The following is a 19,986-nucleotide window of genomic DNA, read 5'->3' on the forward strand; positions in this document are numbered from 1 at the left end:
CTTTAGGAAAAAGTGGTGTTATAATTTGTTTCTTCATTATATCTTAAGTTTTCATTTGTTTAAACATGTAACAAGTTTCTACAGAAGAAATCTCCCCTCCCCCCAGCTTCCCTACTAGGGACCTCATGGGTGTGCAACGTGTGAACACTCAGAGGCTTCACATTTGGTTCAGTGCTCTGCCTTTGCCTTCTTAAAATTTCTAATAAATCTGAATCATGGGCCCCTTGTTTTCATTTTGCACTGGGCCTGCAAATTATATAGCAGGTCCTGTCCTCTCCTAACAGTGGAAAACCAACGACCATTTGCATACTGGGAACTTTGTAAAGTGCCCTTGCAGCCCTGGGGACTGGTGTTCACTCTCACAAGGCCGGAGGGAGGCTGTGGTCCCGTCAGGTGGGTCCCCTCACACACTGCAGATGCTAGTTGGCTCCCCAGGTCACCCTAAGTAGATACAGCCCTTAAAGAGGGGTTGAGCAGAGCCCAGAGTAAACCAGGTCCATGCCTCCTGAAACCATTCAGTAAGTTACACAGATAGCAGTCTGGGCCAGAACGATTTTTGCTGGGCCTGCCAAACTTTCAAAATCGTGGTCCGGTCACTAAATTCTCCTTCATTATACCTTTTCCCCACTTCCTCTGGTATAACCACCAGAGAGGAGAAAGTGGGGATTGGAGTGGGGGCGGCAGCGAGAAGACCCCAGAAGAAAAAGTAAAGCCACTTTTACAGATCTAGAAAAGGGCAGTCGATGAAACAGCCAGCCTCCTACCTTCATCTCTGGATTAACGGCAGTCAGACCAGCTGGGTGAGGGACAGAGTTTGAAAGATTAACAAGATCTGAGTTCGCATGTGCGCAGACTGTGTAGATAGAGAAGTGAGGGAGAAAAAAGGGACGTCTCCAGGACAAGAGAAAAAAAAATGGAAGAGGATGGGTAAGGTTTCCAGCACCTTAAGCAATTAGAAAACGTCCCCCGCCCTCCCTTTAAAGCTAAGAGGCACCCAGGCCGCTTCCGCCTTTCGTTGTGTCCAGGGCCACTATTCTGGGGCTCGGGCAGGGAGGGCGCCGGGCTGCTGCGGGCGGCCTGGGGCGAGCGTGCGGGTCCCGCCGTCGTTGAGGCTGCGGAACCGCACCAGCGGCGGGGGGCGGGGCGGCGGTCAGTCGGAAAGCCCCGAGCCCGCGCCTGCGTACTTGCTCCCTCTCGCTCTACTTTCGCTTTTCGATTTCCTCTCAATTCTGCTCCTTCTCGCTCCCAGGCTATTTCCCCGAAAGCACGTGGGGCGGCTCTTCTGAGCAGCCGCGTCCCTCCCGCCGCGCGCCGGGCCCGCAGTTTTGGAAACCTTTCAAACAGCCTGACAGGCGGCTCCTCCCCTACTGTACCTCATCCTGGGCGGGCCTGGGATGCTCTCCTGAAAGCACAGGACTTTAAAAGGTGTTCGTGAGGGTGTTTGGACTAGGAATAGAAAACATTTTTGGCAAAAAAAAAAAAAAAAAAAAGGAAAGAAAATTATAAAAAGTAACCCACCACCCCGAAACATGTTAGGGACATTCTATAGAGGGTCCAGACTAGCAGGCAAAATTTGTGTTTACCATAAATGCAATGAAAGTTGCCAAGACTTTTGAGCAGGGAATGAGGTATAAATAAGGTAGTTTACAGAATTTAATTTGGCACATACAGTCCAGGGGAAAGGGACAGGAAAAAGGTAGTGTAATGGGCATCTATTGTAGCATTCCAGTTCTGAACTGAGGAAGGCCTGTAGTGGGGTATTGTCAATGATGGGAAAACTAAGGCGGGTAAAGGCATGGGAAGGAAGCATCCACAGACCTTGAAGACAACCAGAATGTGGAGAGCCAACGAGACACGCCCTATTTGCAGATGTTAAGATTATTTAATTCCCCTGTCAGTACTGAAGCTGGTCTCTGTGCAAACTTTACAGCACCAGAAAAAAATAAGTCTAACATAGTATCTACCCTTCGTAGAGTCAGCTTTTCTCAAACATTGTCTGGGCCCTTAGTGCAGGGTGTCAGTAGGAGACGAAGGATTTCTTTTGGTGTCCTAGCATCTTTTTTCACAGACGGCTGCTACTTTGGTACCAAGGGTCATTGCTATCACCAGTTCAGTACTGGCTTTGTGAGGGTGAATATATGACAAGAAGAAGGAGCATGAGATGTGAGAAGGGAAAATCTGTCATAGACACAAATATGAGCATACCTCTGGGAAATTATTTAGAGGCTTTTCCTACCCAAAGTTGCCTTCTTATTCTAGGCTTGATTCAGGTCCCATCTACTTGGAGGAACCAGTTGATTTTGTGTACACACATTCCAAGAAGATCTAGTCTAGGCTGGCCTCAGAGATGCCTACTTGGGGAAGTGACATTTAAGCTTCGATTTTAGTTAAGACATAAAAGATATGTTAGCCCACAAAGAAGTTGGGGAAGGAGGACATTGGCTCAGGGGGCTTTCCAAATGGAGAACTGCTGGTGAGAAGGCCCTGAGTTTGTGGAAAGAGCTTGTCTTATTCGAAGAACAAAAATCCTGATGTAAGGAAAGGAAAGAGTGGCACAAGATGGGGTTAAAGAAAGTGGTAGGGAAACCAGGGCTTTATAGGTCACATTAAGAAATTTGGATTTTATAAGAAAAGCCACAAAGAATTTTCAGGTTGACAAACACGTGATCTGCTTTGCCATTGAAAGACAAACCACTGAAACTGCTGTAGGGGTAATGGATTAAACCGGAGTTAGGAACTGAAGTGAGGCAGACATTTCAGGAATCTACTGCAAGGATCCAAAAAAGAGGAAAGGGGTGGTGGCATAGAAGACAAGCAAGAAGCGATGAGACTTGAGAATTATTTAGGAGGAAGAATCAACAAGGCTTGAGGACTGGTGTTGGGGGGTGAGAAGGCAATGTCAAAGGTGGCTCCTAGTTTTCTGGCATGCGCCATTTCTAGAAAAAGGGCAGGTTTCAGGAGAAAGATGACGAATTGGTTCTGAACATAACTAGTTTTTAGAGCTCACCAAACTTCCAAGTAGAGAGTCAAGTGTGGGCTGTACATGTGGGTGTGGAGCTCAGAGGAGACATGTGGGCAGGGGTAGGCATGTAAAAGTTCTACATATCTAGATGGACATTGACGCTGTGGATGAGGTCATTACAGGACAGCCTGAGAAGTGTAGGTGACGTAGACCAAGATCCGGACCCTGATCACACTTAACATTGAACGGTTTGGTGGCGGAGGTGGAGCCGAAATGGAGGAAGGATACCAGAGAGGTAGGAAGAAGCAAGGAAAGTGTGTCATCATGGCCCAGGAAGAAGTGTTAAAGGATGGAGGTGTCAACTGCCCAGAAGGTTTCTGAGTGATCAAGTAAGGTAAGGATAGAAAAGCGTCCCCTGGGTTTAGCAACTCGGAGATCAGCTGCTAAGCTGTGCTCCTAGAATGACAATGACTCCACCTGTGTCCTCTGCCTCGAATTCTCAGGTTTGGGGCTAATGTAGGGATCTCCAAGTTCGGACCTCTGCAAACACACAACTTCCTTTTAGTTGTTCCCTAAGATATGTGTAAACATTACCCGCAACTTGCAACACACAGCTGAGCTTCCCGTCCTCCACATGCGGGCCCTACCCAAAGGCTAAGGAAAAATCCAGCAGGTAGGCAGAGCAGTGGCCCCGGGGGGAGGCGGCGCGAGAGCGGAACAGCCGCGTCGGATTGGCCGAGCGCGGCAGCAACCTGGTGATTGGCGGGAGCGGAAGGAGGCGGGGCCATCGGAGCTGCCTTTTCTCCCGGCTGGTACTTTCGCTTTGCTTCTCTGAGTTTGCGGAGGGACCAAGCGGCACTCTGGTCGACGCCTGTCAGACCCCAGATAGAGCAAAGGCGAGCCGGCGCGCCCTGGTCCTCCCCTGCCGGATCCCGAGCGCAGAGTGAGTGGGCGTGAGGTTCCGGGTGCCGGGGTGGGACGCGCCTGCATCGGCGTCGTCGGGGCCCAGCAGCCGGGTGCCCGGCGAGGCCGGCTTTTGATTGGACAGATCCGTCGTCCGGGAAAGAATGCGTATCCCAGGTGTTGTTTTCGGTGATGGCACGGTTCCCCCAGCTGGTCGTGCTCTGGTAGTAAAAAAGGTCTTGTGAAATAGAATCCTGCCTCCTCCCCCCGCCGAAAACACTGCATTTCCCCATTTACCCTCATTTTCCCGTTTTCCGCCCCTTCCACCAGAGTCCCGTTTTCTTCTCTCTGTAGAAAGTTTTCATTTGCCGTGTGCCACCCCTAGAGAGCTGTTAGACGCTCGCACCCTGTGCATGCAGACCCAACAGTCTTTGCATCTGACGTGCTCTGTGTAGCTGCTGCGTGGGTTGAATCCCCAGCCCTTCGCTGGGGCACAAGGTGACAGGTTAGTAACTAACTGTTCATGGAAACGAATGAGTATGTGACTTTGAAACTTAATTGTGTATCTGTATTTAAGGGTAAAAGAGCTTAATGTGCTCCTGGAATGTAGAAGTGATGATTAGTTCCTGCAGATCCTCAAATAATATAATTAGTCTTTTTAAAAAAAAAAATCTGACTCGTACCAAAGAGTGTGGTGGAAGAAAAATAGGTGTGTGGTTGATTGTGCTTTAAGTGTTGTTTGCATAAGTTGGATAGGTTGTTTTTATGGGACAGAAATAAGACTTGAGCCTCCAGCACAATCCAGTTTGCAGTTTGATGCAGGACTCAAACTTCTTGGACCATAATATGATTTGCCCTTTACTTTCTAATTCAATCTGAAATATACTAGATTTAAATTCAACAAACTACTATTGAGTATATAGTATGGGCAGGACACTGTCCACAATGAAGACGTTGTTTTAAAAAAAAAAGAGACACTGAGCAACTCTGAAGTTTACATCATGCAGGAGAGACATCATAGAGCTTTTTAAGGAAGACAGGGACTGATCGCTAATAGAGATGCAAAATGCAGAGGCACATGTCAGTGAAAGCTTAATTGTCTCTGAATATGTCTTAGCTTATGGAAGAAGGGACATTTGTACCTACCCTTGAATGCTGGTAAAATTTAGAGGCAGAAATTTATGGGAAAGCTGTTTTCAAAGATGAGTTACAGCTGGAGCAATGTAGCCAGAAAAAAAAACGTAGGTAATTTGGTGACTGGGTTGCTTTATTAATGAATAAAAATAGGATCAGAGTGGAAATCAGCCTGGTAGTGGGCAAACTGTAGCAATTTTGAGCAAGAGAATGATGTGGTCAAAACCCGTGTGCAGCAGAGGGCTGGATTGGGAAATAGTGTTGGAGGCAGGGTGCTCCGAGGTCTTGGGACCAGAGAGGAAGAAGTCAGGTGATTGGGGGATGGTCTTGTCACTCCCTGTGTTGGTAACAAGTTTTGTGAGAAGGTGGAGTGGATTCTGGATTTGTTAGCATGAATTTATTGATCGCCTGCTTTGTGCTAGCTGCTGTGTCTGTGTTAGCTCGTTCAGTCGTAAACAACCCCCAGTTGATAGGAAAGTGAGTCACTTGAGGTCACTCACCTAAAAAGAGGTGTTGCAGTCCCTGTTGGTTGACACTCTGGCCAGGTATTTGCTTTAGGCAAATCCTTATTAGACATCTAGTAGGGAGGGAGAGCGCCAAAGATTTGGACTCTTCCACTCAGGTTAAATAAATATGAAGTGAAAAAACAAATTGCTGCAGCAGGTGAAGCAAAGGTGTGGACTTGGGTCCATTTTTATTGGTATTTTGATGGTAACTAGCTTTGTAGCTCCACCATATCCTTACCTTCCTTTGGAAGGAAATTTGTGGAGTAGACATGACTTCATGCCTGCATGTGTATGCTTGCCAGCAAGCATGCATACACTCTTTCACACCCTGCTTGAGAATCCAGACCCCTTCCTCAGGCCTGGTAGGAGAAGATTTATTTATATCTATTCACTTATATCTGTATCTATCTGAATATTGACAGCTGTGTGCTCATGTAAATCCTAATTTACGCTACTGTGAAGGGAGGCTTTCTGTTTTCCTAGTGGATATTTGGACTTAAATCAGGTATTTGTTTTAATTTTTAATCTTCAGAACTGCCATGTAAAAGTTGACTTACTGTTATCCAAAGAGATATTATTATTTTATCCTTTCAAATTACATTTAACGATGTTGTTTCAATCTTTAAAAATTATTACTTAAAGAATTTTTGTGCAGATTTATTGTTTGCCGTAGGCAAAGAAGAAAATATAACGTGGGAATTCCCTGGCGGTCCAGGGGTTAGGACTCTGCACAGTTCCACTGCAGAGGGCGTGGGTTTGAGCCCAGGTCAGGGAACTAATACCCTGGTGCAAAAAATAATAATAATAACAATTTATTTTAATCATGTGAGTCATAAAATATAAAATACCATAAAATATAAAATTCTTTGAGTTAAAGTACAAATATTCTGTAATTTATAAGAGCAATTTGGGGGAGAGTTCTTACAATTTGTCTTAAAGCAAATCTAATTAAATAGTGTTTTCCGTTTATTTATTTGATAAAAGTGCAGATTCATTTTAAAGGCATATGAACACCTACTATAGGCCCAGCACTGTTCTGGAGATACAGCAGTGAATAACACCCCCACCCCCAAATCCTTCCCTTCATGTGGGGAAAACAGACACTAATCAAAAGAAAAAAGAAAATATGTGGTAGGTCAGATGGTGGTAAGTATGATGGAGAAAAATACATCAGGGAGGAGGGATAGTGTTTTCCAGGGTAAGAGATGGTGTCAATTTAAATAAGGTGGCCAGAGAAGGCTCCCCTGATACGTCGGCATTTGAGCAGAGACCCTAAGATGTGCTTTTTGGAGAAGAAAAAATACTGACCCAAAAATCCATTAAAACACAGGCTTTGGAATACAGACACCATTTTAAAATTTTCAGCTACAAATTATGTTTTTAATTAAGCAAGGTATTTAGAAGAAGCACAATGCTAGACATGCTTTCTTTGGCGCTGTGGGCTTCCACTCGTGATGTGTTCTGTTTCCCTATAGGATGTCTCAGTGGTATGAGCTTCAGCAGCTTGACTCCAAATTCCTGGAGCAGGTTCACCAGCTCTATGATGACAGTTTTCCCATGGAAATCAGACAATATCTGGCACAGTGGCTAGAAAAGCAAGACTGGTAAGGAAAACTCACTTGACAGAAGATGGAGTTTTTCTACACTTTTCAAATAACTTGTTGATTGAGTGACTTGGAACTATGTTGAGTGGAAGATGAATCTCATCAGTAGCCATTGGGATTATCTGTTGCAGAAAAGAGTATTGACTTGAAAAATGGCATGTGTCTTTAGAAAGCTAAATGCGTTCGTCATTATTTTATGTACTTGTCAGTTTAATTATACGTCCTCCTCCGTGCTTTGAACAAGTTAGGTAATGCTGACACCAGTTATTTTCCAAATTAGGATCCAGGTTATGGAAAGAAGTAAGTTAAAAGAAATAATTAAAGCCAAGTTGTGGTAGAACACTGATTAGAAACATGAAGAAAGTAATAAAATTAAGAAAATATCTCTTAAAACTGATGTGTTTTATTTTAAAATTGTTCATTGCAAATATTTTAAATGTTCTGAAAGTATTTGATGAAGAAAGTGAAGGCCCCTATTGATTTTTTGCCTCCAGAGATAATCACCATTAACAGTTTTGTGCACAAGCTTGGAGTGCTAGAATTTTTCATGCTAGTTGTATATAATAGAAATACCGTTCAAACTACTGCTAAAAGCAATGTCAGTTTCAAAAGAATGAAATAAAACCCAGGAGAACACTTTAAATTACTTTTAACCATTTCATTAGGGAAAGCAGTGTTTATTTGGTTGTTTAAAGTGGTATCTGAATGAAACGTATAAATTTGCATCTCTTAGGGAGCATGCCGCCAATGATGTTTCATTTGCCACCATCCGTTTTCATGACCTCCTGTCACAGCTGGATGATCAATACAGTCGCTTTTCTTTGGAGAATAATTTTTTGTTGCAGCATAACATAAGGAAAAGCAAGCGTAATCTTCAGGTATGACCTGGTTTTTGCCTTTTAGTTGAAATGTTTCCATGTTTACGTAAGAGAGTTGTTTTCATTCAGCAAATACTATTGAGCACACACTCATTGGTATTTAGAAAAGTACAGAGACTATAAATAGACTAATTTTATGTGGCTAATATGTTATTGCAGAAATAAAATATCAATTCGTTTTGCAAACACATTAGGAATTTTGAGACTTAAGGGTATCCCTTAGGCGTAAGTAATTTGAAATTCCACGCTTGAAATTCTCTGTCCTATTAAAAGTTGTTGATATTTAAGTCAAAGAAAAGGGTTATATTTTAAGAGCAGTGAGCTGTAGTAACATGTCAAAGCTCAAAGGAACTTTAGTGATGACTCCAATCTGAGTGCTTGGTATGGAGATGAAGAGTAAGTCCAGGAAGGTTTGACATCTCTAAGGCCCAGTAGTGAAGTGGTGAATTGGAGCTGGACCCCACCTTGCCTTGCTTCTGCTGGAGTTGCCCTCCCTTGGAAGAGTCAGTGGGAGTATCAGGCAGGAGAGAGTATACTACAGAGTTTTAGGAGTTCTTCCCAGCTTCCCGTAAGTACTCCCAGCATCCCTTAAGCCTGGCTACCATTTTCATTTCTGTGTTAAAACAGAACTTTTCTGTTTTAATGGAGGTAAGGACTGTCATTTTCTTGTTTTAGTCCTCACAACCAAACTGTTCAGTTTAGGTAATTAGAAGCTTTTTTCCTCTCCGTGAATGTGTATATGATTTTATATTACCAGTGAGTGGGAAAGCCAGATTAACTTTACAGAAATTTGCTTTCCAACACACTTTGCTTGATTATACCTGTTATAAAGAGGCACGATTGCTGGTATTTTGCAAACTAGCTTTGACAAGAAGATGGAAAAACTGAGAAGAATGGCTTTGGTCTAATTCAAAGCAGAGACCAACAGATAAATTAATTGAGGAATATAGTGGATAATTTTTGTATCATTTGCATTATCTCAGGATCCTAATGATAACTGGGCCCAAGAACAATAGAAATTAAAGTAAAAATATTAGGAACTACACTTGGTAATACTTGTTTTTTTAAAAACAAGAAGTAATTTAGGTACCTGCACATAATTGGACTATTAAAGCAGTTTTTGTCATAATTTGTGAAAAGAATATTTTGATTTTATCAAAAATAGCTTATGTAGAATTTAATAAGTACAGGATGAGGTTTCTTAGTGGATATGAACAAACTTAGTTCAATGTATAATACACAGTGGTTTAAACATTCTGAAATTTATTTTTACTCTAACAACCCATGTCTAGGATAATTTTCAGGAAGACCCAATACAGATGTCTATGATCATCTGTAGCTGTCTGAAGGAGGAAAGAAAGATCTTGGAAAATGCCCAGAGATTCAATCAGGTACCTTTTCTCTACTTGAACATAAAGGATAATAAAGAAATAAAAACTCATTCATTCATCCAACAGATATTATTGAGGCCCTATTTCAAGGCAGTGGTGACTAGCCCTCTGATTTTATAGCCCCAAGAAGTGGGGAAAAACAGCTGTAGAGATTTTATAGACCCAGGCTTTGAGAAAGGACCCTGATCTAATGGAAGTCATTCTAGTGAGGGAGGGAGACAGCATGTAAACAGAATCTTTTCAGATAGTGATAGTTGCTATGAAGATAATAAAGTGGGATACTGTGTGGACAGTAGTGGTGTGTCAGGTTGTTTCTTTAAATCAGGGTCAGGAAACATCTCTGAGGTGCTAGGGCAGGAAAGGAAGCAGGAGACAGTAGGCTCTTGCAGCAGATTGAGGGAGTGCAGAGGAAGTGCGTGAGGTAGAGGTGCAGTCAGTGGAGGTGGGACGAAGTGGACAGATGCCATTATGTACTGGACGTGGTACCAATAGGGCTTACATTGAAGGATCAGACATGGGAGTGAGAAGGAGTGAAGAGTTGAGGATTACTCTGATTTGTGACTTGCATCACTTGAAGATACTGTTTACTGACCTGGGGAAGACAGGGAAGAGACCGGAGTAGGGTTTTTGCAGGGCACAGTAGGTTTTGGAGAAGAAGGGGTTGATGGGAAAATCAGCAGCTTTGTTCTGAATAGGACTAAAATACCTGTCAGATGTCTAAGACATCCAAACAGTGAATGAGTCAGTTATACTAGTACCAAGACTTTTTATCATGATTTTACTAATCCTAATGCAGACCTTGCTGGTGATCAGGGTCTAGCAGTGTTTTGAAGTTGCCATGGCATTTATTCATGCCTTTCATCAGTGGGGTGGTGGGAACAACCTGGGAGGCAGACAGTTGTGAAACCACTATGCTATGAGTTATCCTGGCTGAGACCATTCCAGTATGAGCGGGGGAAGGCCAGAGTACACGTGCGTCCTGTGTGCATTTCTCTCACGAATAACTAACAAAGGGAGCTGTGCGGTTTTGGGGGGTGGGGGTGGTGGAGAGTGAGAATTTAAGGCAGTGGCGGGGAATGCCATTTTCCGTGCGCTTTCTGAGCATTTTCCCGTCCTTGGGACTCTGCTTCTTCCCTGGGCATTTAGTTCCTGTCTCCCTGTCATGCTGAAAGCACCTTGCTGCACTAAGCATTTAAAGATACATATTGTTTGTTCTAAACTCAAGCTGGTGAGTTCATCCTGGACCCAGCCTAGTGAACAAAAGTGTCTGTCAGGAGGAAAACCTGGCTGCCTTGTCTCCTCTGAGAGAGGTGTGCCTTCTTCAGTATGGCGTGCACCTGGGAGACTTTCAGCAGGAAATTTTGATTATCACGTGGGATTTGCATCTTGACGGCATTTTGCAATAGGCTGCTCCTGTATCTCAGATAGACTTGAGAGGACAACCAAGAGCAGAGAGTAAACTGTCCACCTTGGTACCTAAGCATTTCTGTCCTCACATTTGGCCCCAAGTCAGCACTGGGAAGCAGAGGAAGTGATTTCTACTCTCCCAGATCAGCCCCATCTCCTGGGTGTGCTTTGGGTCTTAAAGGCTTGTCAGCTTTTGACCCCCCTTTAAAAATGTGAGTTTCCTGGGGAGAGGTTCATTTTAAGCCTCGCAGAGGACACCTGAGTTATTGGTGAACCCCTGGGAGGAGGTTAGTGGACTGCCCAGCTGTGAGCAAGAGAAGCAAGGCCTTCCTGGGGTTTGAGGGAAGGTCCTGAATGTCTGGGGCTATCAGAAAAGATGCTGAAAAGGATGGCAAAGTTGAACACCCATCCCTGATTTTAAAAAAACATTCAATAAAATAGGAATTTATGGATACCTTCTTAACATATTAAAATATACATCTCTTGGGCTTCCTAGGTGGCACAGTGGTTAAGAATCTGTCTGCCAATGCAGGGGACTTAGGTTCAATCCCTGCTCCAGGAAGATCCCACATGCCACGGAGCAACTAAGCCCGTGCGCCAAAAAATAAAAAAATAAATAAAATATACATCTCTTGGTTCTAAAACAGTATGTTACTTCACTAGGAAAACATTAGTAAGTCAGAACCACAGCACGGATGTCCACTGTTTCCACTGCTACTTAGCATTGTGTCAGTGGTATTGCAGTTAGACAAGAGAAAATCATTAGAGGCATAAGAATTAAAAACTACAAACATATTGGCTTTCCCTGAGTTAATTCATAATTTTAATGTGATCCCCAAAAAATAACAAGTTGTTTTGTGGCTCTCAAGGATGAAGAGTAACTACACCCAGTGCACCTGGGGCGATATGCATTATTACTTTATAGTAGCAGATATTCACTGAAGTCCTTAGTTGCGTACTGTTCAATTTTTAATGTTTTTTTAAATTAATTTTTATTAAAATATAGTTGATTTATAATGTGTTAGTTTCAAGTATACAGCAAAGTGATTCAGTTATGTATACATATTCTTTTTTAGATTCTTTTCCATTATGGGTTATTACAAGATATTGAGTATATAGTTCCCTGTGCTATACATTAGGTACTTGTTGGTTATTTATTTATTTTAATTAATTAATTTATTTATTTATTGGCTGCATTGGGTCTTCATTGCTGTACATGGGCTTTCTCTAGTTGCAGCGAGTGGGGGCTACTCTTCATTGTGGCATACGGGCTACTCGTGGTGGCTTCTCTTGTAGAGCACAGGCTCTAGGCGAGCAGGCTTCAGTAGTTGAGGCACACGGGCTCAATAATTGTGGCTCATGGGTGCTAGAGCACAGGCTCAGTAGTTGTGGTGCACGGGCTTAGTTGCTTCGAGGCATGTAGGATCTTCCTAGGGCAGGGATCGAACCTGTGTCCCCTGCATGGGCAGGCGGATTCTTAACCACTGCACCACCAGGGAAGTCCTATTTATTTTAAATATAGTTACATATGTTAATCCCACACTCCTAATTTACCCATCTCCCCACCTCTTCCCTTTGGTAACCATAAGTTTGTTTTCTATGTCTGAGTCTATTTCTGTTTTGTAAATAAGTTCATTTGCATCATTATTTTGGATTCCACATAGAAGCGATATCATATGATATTTGTCTTTCTCTGCACTGTTCAATTTTGATATGCCTCTGAATTATCTGGAATCTTGTCAAAATTAAGGCCTTAGATTCTGCCTTTCCAACAAGCTTCCAGGTGGTAAGATGCCGCTGGTCAGGGGCTTAGATTCTGCCTTTCCAACAAGCTTCCAGGTGGTAAGATGCTGCTGGTCTGGAGCGCACACTGTGAATTGCATGGCTTTGAGACAAATATGTACAGGTTTAACAATAATGTTGTCTACAGAATTTGGGAAACTCTAAGATAAATTCCTTTGTGGCCCCATTCAACTGTATGAACTAATGGGAAAGCCCAGAAATACTGTTTGTTTGTTTTAGGCATGAACTGAGCCTAGTCCTTCTGTTGGCTTGTTAACAGTTTGCCAGCATTTTCCAGGGCCTTGGGAACTGAGCTTTTCTTGTGCACATTCATGTGGGAGGCCTGCAGGAGGTTTTGCAAGGTCTGGGAGTTGGGTGGGGCACAGGGTGTAGACTTGACTTTGGAGCATAACTAGCAGGTAAATACGACAGAGGAAATGACAGCTGTTAACTATGTATCTTCCATTACAGGCTCAGGCAGGGAATATTCAGAGCACTGTAATGTTAGACAAGCAGAAGGAGCTTGACAGCAGAGTCAGAAATGTGAAGGACAAAGTTATGGTGAGTGTTGAGTAATTATGTACATCCTCATTGTAACTTTTTATGGAGGAAAAAAGTTTCTGTTGCTCTAGTGTAAACATTGTAACTGATTTCAGCCTTTTAAGTAGTTGAGAAGAAATGTTTCGCTCATGTTCCAAACTGTCAGTAAACAAGTCTGTGAAACCAATGAGCAGATAGACATTTATGGCCCCTTTTATACCTTCCAAACATTGAGCTTCTCTTTTCCTTCCTTGCAGTAGCTGTTGACTTTGCCTCATCACTCAGTAAACTAGCTGTAGCTGCTCTGAAAAGCCCTTTATGTCTGCACCTCCCAAATTGGGGTGTTCCTGGGGTGACATAAACACGGTCTTCCTCAAGCACCTGTTTTATTCTAAGACTTGGAAGGGAAACAAAAACATCTCAACGAAGGAAATTCTGATGTATTTCTGATTAGAATGAAACATCCACAATAATTATAAGATAAAGCTTCCCAGGTCTTTTATGGAAGTGGTGCCCTTGGTGGTGTGTGTTCCCTCCCCTCCACTGGGGGGGGCTCTTTAGGGGAAGGGGTGAGGAGTCCAGCTTTGGGCCAGGCCTGTATCTGTGGAAACGGCCTTTCTGCTGAGGGGCCCACTCGCCTGTGGGTCTCTGGGTCACACCAGCGTGGCCTTGACTTTGTGCATCAGACGGCATCTTGCCAAACTCCAGATTCTTTGGAGCAACTTTATCTTGCTGCCTCTGAGGGAAACGCTTCATTAGAGTAGACATCAAGTGATCCAGTCCAGAAATAGCCATATTTTTTTTTCCTAAAAAGGTTATGATATACTTACTAAAGAAACAAATTATTTTATGTGTGTGATCAGAATTTTGCAGGTCTAATCCATCTCTGATGGAGCAGGATTGTATCCATGGTTTTCTGGGTCCTATAGAAGCAATAATGTGTTTCCTAAAAGTCTTTGTCCTAAGTATGTTGGGAAACTTGTTTATGTCTTTACCTGTAGTGTATAGAGCATGAAATCAAGACCCTGGAAGATTTACAGGATGAATATGACTTTAAATGCAAAACCTTACAGAACAGAGGTAAGAGTTAACATTTAAAGCGGAGTCCGTTGCCTGTCATTTTTTCTACCTACACTAGATAGCAAAGGCAGATACTCCTACATATTTACCCAATATTTTATGACTCTGAATTTCTAGTCTTGACTTCTTGATGACCAAGGCTAGGGGTTTTTAACCTCAGTACTACTGACATTTTGGGCCAGATCACTTTGTTTTGGGGGCTGTCCTGTGTATTGTAGGATGTGTAGCAGCATCCGTGACTTCTTCCCACCAGATGGCAGTAGAACTATCCCCAGTCCCCAGTGGTGACAACCAAAACTGTCTCCAGACAATGCCAAGTGATCCCTGGGGGGGCATAATCGCCCCCAGTTAGTACCCACAGGTTCCTTGCTATTCACTTTACTTGCTGTGCCTAGCCCACTGATGGCCATAGACGGATAGGTGTGTGCAGTTCCCCTGCCCTAAAACCTACAGTTCCTTCAAACATTCCAGCTCCGTGTGTACACTCCACAGGGGAAGTTCAGCATTTTCCCCATGTTTGAAAGCAGTTTCGCTTGATTTCGTTGTTGTTGTTTTTAATGATGACAGGACATCCACTGAAAATAATTCAAAAGTGTGCTTGTAGGACAAGCAGGGTACTGCTGTAACCCTAGTAATCATTTGGAGGATACCATAGTAAAGTGGAGAGATTATTAGTAATAATTTGAATAAAGGCATGAGAGAAAAAAACCTCAATTACAATTTCCTAATTGTCTGCTTCTCTTTCAAAGCCACAGAGATGCTTTGCGTCAATTTTTTTTTAACTGAGATTGTTGATTTTGTCACTTATATTCATTTAGGTAATATTCTGACAGGGACTTAAGAACCAGACAGTACTGTTTCCTGTTTACAGGAATGAGTTCAATGAGTCAATGAGTTCAATGTTCAATGAGTCACTGAAAACAAGGACTTTTGTTTCAGTGTGTCCAGTTTTTGTACTTGGGACATTTTTCTTGTTTTGTTCAATAATGATTGAAGAAAGACCAAGCCTTGACCTGTCTCCAGATAGCATGTGGATCATATTTTTCCTAAATGTATGTGAATCTTGGCTTCAGTTGGTTTTGTCTTCTTTTACATTATATTTATCTGCTGTCTCTCCCAATTCGCAGAACATGAAACCAATGGTGTGGCAAAGAACGATCAGAAGCAGGAACAGATGTTACTCCAGAAGATGTATTTAATGCTCGACAATAAGAGAAAGGTAGTGATTCACGTTCCAGAATAACATGTTGCTCTCATCACAGACTGTAAATAATGGACTTGAAGTTTAGAACAGACGCAAAATTATTTTTATAACCACTTGGCTTAGAGCCCCAGTTGAGATGAAAGAATAAAATTCAATGATTAAAGGTACATTTATTTTGCTTTCTTTCTCTCCCTTTAGGAAGTAGTTCACAAAATAATAGAGTTGTTGAACGCCACCGAACTTACCCAGAAAGCACTGATTAATGATGAGCTTGTGGAATGGAAGCGGAGACAGCAGAGTGCCTGTATCGGAGGGCCCCCCAACGCTTGCCTCGATCAGCTGCAGAACTGGTAAGAGTCTCCAAAGCCGAAAACGGGCAGCCGACTAGCTAACCATGTAAACTCTTTTTTTTTTTTTTTTTTAACCATGTAAACTCTTAAAGTGCACGTTCCAGCTGTGTGAGTTCCATGGACCCTGTTAAACCTTTGGTTTAGAGTTGGATGTTGTCCATCTGCTTCCTGCCCTGGAAACACTTGAAAAGCACGGTGTTAGTCACGCCTGTGGCCGCGTTCAGCCATGTTCTGCTTGGTTTGGAGCCCTCCTCTCCCTGCTGTACTGTACCGTGGGATGTGTCATGTGACTGTGCCAGCCCGCCAGTGACATGGTCATCACACAACACATCAAGCAACTTGAGCCCCAGTGTTTTATTAAAAACAAAAGGGCTTGAGGCATTTTACAGACTTACATGAAATAGTAGTTTGTGTGCCACACATCCGCTCATCCACCTAGTGAATACTCATTACATGCTGTAGGCCAGGTGCTGGGCTGGGACCTGGGACACAAAGTGAAGAATTCTTGGTTGTTGCCAGCAAGGAGCTCTCAGTGTGGAGGCGGGAGATGGGCGTGGTGATAACTGTTCAGGGAAAGGTCACCAGGGCTCTAACAGAGACCGTCCAGAGTTCGTGGAGGATGAAGGAAGGAGTCACCTGGAAAGCTTAATGAAACAAAGTGGTCTTGCACTGACCCGAGAGGGAATAGGAAAACCTCACGCAGACCAGAGAGGAGGAGAGCGTAGGCAGAGGCAGAGGGGAGGAGTGGCTGGCACGAGCCGGGGCCCGCAGCGCTCACGTTGGATGGCTAGAGAGTCAGGTGCCAGAGAGGGAAGAAAGTGGAGCTGGCGAGAGGCTGGAGCCTGGTCGGGGTGGTTCCCACACTGCTGGGAACTCCTGGACTTTACCCCGTGGACACTGGGGAGCCGGGCGGGCCTTTTATTTAAGTGGAGGTTCATTTCTCTGATTTTTTATTTAGGTCACTCTGGCTGCCACCTGAGGATAGAATAGAGACAGAAAGGCCAGTTGTCCTGCTCAGAGCGTGTTAGTGTGGTCCAGGGGAAGGCCGACGGAGCTGAGCAGAGGGGATGGAAGAGGGAGAATTGGTGGGTGTGGGCGTGGGGGGACGGCCTGGAACAGGTCTGAGGGGCCAAAGGACCAGAGATCTCATGAGATTACTTTCTGGATTGCTATTTTAAAAAATCATTCACAATTAATATTTATTTATTTTTATTCTGTGAGTTGCCACTCCATATCCCTAATTTCTTGTGTATGGGAACGGAGCTTCCCAGCCCAGGGTGCCCCCGTGAGCCTTGTGAGATGCTGACCTCTGAGCCCCCCAGGTGCCCAGAGCAAGGCCCCCCACTGTCTGGAGCCCCCAGTGGTCACCTTAGGCCACAAGGAGCCTCTTGCAGAGATGTGAATGTCCCCCAAGCGTCCCTGCATCTTGTGCTGTGCAAAGATGGTCTGCATTTTCCTGTGTGCCGGGGCCCAGACAAGATTGGGAATCGCTGGGTTAGAATCCCTCAGGAACTCAACTACCCACTGTTACTCTGCCTCTCATTTCACAGCCATGGGCTGTGCTCTCGGTGCTTCGAAGGGGATTCAGGGAGTGAAAACACCAAGTGACAGAGATGTTTTTCACTGGGGAGTAGATGTTCTGTGTCATTACTCCAGGCCAATAAAAGGATACTTCCACAGCCCGGCGTGGCCCAGCGGCTGCGTCACCTTTGCTGGTTTTGTGTCAGGAACCTGAAAGCAGTTGCTAGGTTTCCTCCTTGATTTATACATATATTTTGAGTGCTTAAATTGCACACATTACCTTCTCCTTTCAGTTTGTGACACAGTAACCTTTGTTCCCTTGTCTCCTCCTAACCTGGCCTGCATCCCCTCTCAGCCTTGCTTCCTCGGCCTCCAGGTTGCCCTCTTGCTCCTCTCTGCAGTGTCACTGCCCTGATAGAAAAATCTGTAGGGACCACTCCCTGCCCTCCACATCACCTCCCACAGCGTCTGCCTTGTGGTGTCCCTGGCCTCTCTCCCCTCTTTGCCCTGTCTCTCTTTTTTTTTTTAATTAATTAATTAATTTATTTTATTGGCTGTGTTGGGTCTTTTTTGCAGTGCCCGGGCTTTCTTTTTAGTTGCAGTGAGTGGGGGCTACTCTTCGCTGTGGTGCGCGGGCTCCTCATTGCTGTGGCCTCTCTTGCTGCGGAGCGGGGCTCTAGGCGTGCGGGCTTCAGTAGTTGCAGCACATGGGCTCTAAAGCGCAGGCTCAATAGTTGTGGCACACAGGCTTAGTTGCTCCGCGGCATGTGGGATCTTCCTGGAGCAGGGATTGAACCCGTGTCCCCTGCATTGGCGGACGGATTCTCAACCACTGCACCACCTAGGAAGCCCTGCCCTGTCTCTTGAAGTCTCAATTATCTCACAGCTACGTTGAAGTCACAGATCCCTTAGAAGCCTCCACCCCTACCCATCTCTCCTTAGGTCCATCTCAGTGGAATACAGGGGTTTTTTCATCTGGGCTATAATCGTTCAGTGCATGTTAGTTTTTTCTTACAAATAGGGTTTATTCTCTGTTTCTCCGTGCAGAGCTGGGCAGATACCATTGTGTGGTGTCGGTAAAAAGTGCTTGTTGGTTTCCGTGAGTCTCTTTAATCCAGGCTGCTTTGGGACGGTTTCTGATGGAGACCCCTGTGGCTTGTACCTTCCCAGGTTCACCATAGTGGCGGAGAGTCTTCAGCAGGTTCGTCAGCAGCTTAAAAAGCTTGAGGAGTTGGAACAGAAATACACCTATGAACATGACCCTATCACAAAAAACAAACAAGCGTTATGGGACCGCACCTTCAGCCTCTTCCAGCAGCTCATTCAAAGGTAACTTGAGGGAGATGTTTTTGTACCTTTTGCAGTTATTTTACCCAGAGGAAAATTTGTATGGTAATTCAGATAATTTAGAAGGGTTTAATAGGTTATGTAAGATTTTTTTATGGCTTCCCTGAACCAGGTCTTGCTGAGTTCCTTGTTTATGCCTACGGTCTGTCATTCTTGTGACCACCTAGACTGGTAACCAGTCTCCTTCCCCTGTGGCCGGTCTGTGGCGAGACCTGTCCAGTCTGACTTCATGTTTGCCCTCTCTTTCCCATTCCGTGGTCTCATCACACTTCAAGCTCTCATATCCTCTCTACTGAACTCTTACATGGTAGCTTCCCACATGCTTCCTCCCCAGCCCCTTCCTCCCTGTCCCCGTGACCCTTTGCTCTCCCAGAGCAGAGTTCATTCTGGTTTTTCATCACCTGATAATCTCAGGGGACCCCTCATCTGGTCACCCAAGCCCCACTTCCACAGCCTGGCCATCACAGCCACTCCAAAATTAACTTCTATACGCGCCCCATTTCCAGGCAGACTTGACCTCATGCCCATCCTGGACATTTGCTTTTCCATTCCTCTCCTGCCAGTATTTTGTCTGCCTCAGAGCTTTCTTCTCTTGTACCTCATTTCAAAACTGCATCCTGAACATTTCAGCTTATATCTCATCATGATATCTTCCCAGAGTTCCTGGGCAGGTGCTGTCTCCCTTCTAGGTCTGCACAGTTCATTCTTTATTCTTCTCCTGTTCTGGGTTTTATTATATCATTGTCTTGTATTTCTGTTATCTTTATCGTAAATTGTAAGGTCCTAGTAGACAGAGACATGCCTTTGTCATACCAGGGCCTTACGTAGTACGTTGGCCGTGGGTAGGTGTTCCAGATATGCTTAGTAGGTAAACAAATGGCACTAAGTAGAAGAGTACAGTTCATATTGCAGTTTTTTAAATGCTAACGTAATAAAAATGTCTGTGGTTCTCTGTGGCCAATGTCCAAACAGGAATGCCTAGATGTTGGATTTGGAAATAATCAAGGACATATACTTGGGTTTTTGAATGCAAATTTTATTCTTTTTTTAAATTAAAATTAATGTTTGGAAATGTTTATTAGATAATAAATATTATTAAACAATTTTACTAGAAGATCAATTTTCCAAAGGATGCTAAAATGTCAGTTTCAAATCCCGGTGGTAAGCAATATGGTACATGGTTCATTTTCAACTGTAGTAAAATTTATTTTTGTTGTTTTTATTTTTATTTTTAAATTGAGATATGATTGACATAACATTATATTAGTTTTAGATGTACAACATAACGATTTGGTATTCGTATATATTGTGAAATGATCACCACACTAAGTCTAATTAGCAGTTTTGATTCTTAAATTTGTAAATGAACAGAATCCC

At 43.8% G+C, this 19,986-nt stretch overlaps 1 protein-coding gene across 4 annotated transcripts in view; it reads left to right on the plus strand.

The window, feature by feature from the left end:
- The first annotated feature begins 3,745 nt into the window (after positions 1-3,745).
- The window catches only part of STAT1 (signal transducer and activator of transcription 1), a 37,194-nt gene continuing 20,953 nt past the window's right edge, over positions 3,746-19,986 (plus strand). For 2 of the 4 annotated variants that reach the window (XM_057744847.1, XM_057744844.1), the window contains exons 1-10: positions 3,746-3,905; positions 4,220-4,370; positions 6,981-7,109; positions 7,843-7,987; positions 9,280-9,378; positions 13,039-13,128; positions 14,109-14,187; positions 15,315-15,406; positions 15,590-15,741; positions 18,433-18,591. In XM_057744847.1, coding sequence (XP_057600830.1) covers positions 6,982-7,109; positions 7,843-7,987; positions 9,280-9,378; positions 13,039-13,128; positions 14,109-14,187; positions 15,315-15,406; positions 15,590-15,741; positions 18,433-18,591 — 944 coding nt within the window. In that variant the 5' untranslated portion in view covers positions 3,746-3,905; positions 4,220-4,370; position 6,981. Of the gene's footprint in view, positions 3,906-4,195; positions 4,371-6,980; positions 7,110-7,842; positions 7,988-9,279; positions 9,379-13,038; positions 13,129-14,108; positions 14,188-15,314; positions 15,407-15,589; positions 15,742-18,432; positions 18,592-19,986 lie in introns of all 4 variants that reach the window. The other 2 variants (XM_057744845.1, XM_057744846.1) reach the window with 2 other exon arrangements.

The sequence above is a fragment of the Hippopotamus amphibius genome, chromosome 8 (genome assembly GCF_030028045.1).
Source record: "Hippopotamus amphibius kiboko isolate mHipAmp2 chromosome 8, mHipAmp2.hap2, whole genome shotgun sequence".
NCBI classification, from domain to species: domain Eukaryota; kingdom Metazoa; phylum Chordata; class Mammalia; order Artiodactyla; family Hippopotamidae; genus Hippopotamus; species Hippopotamus amphibius.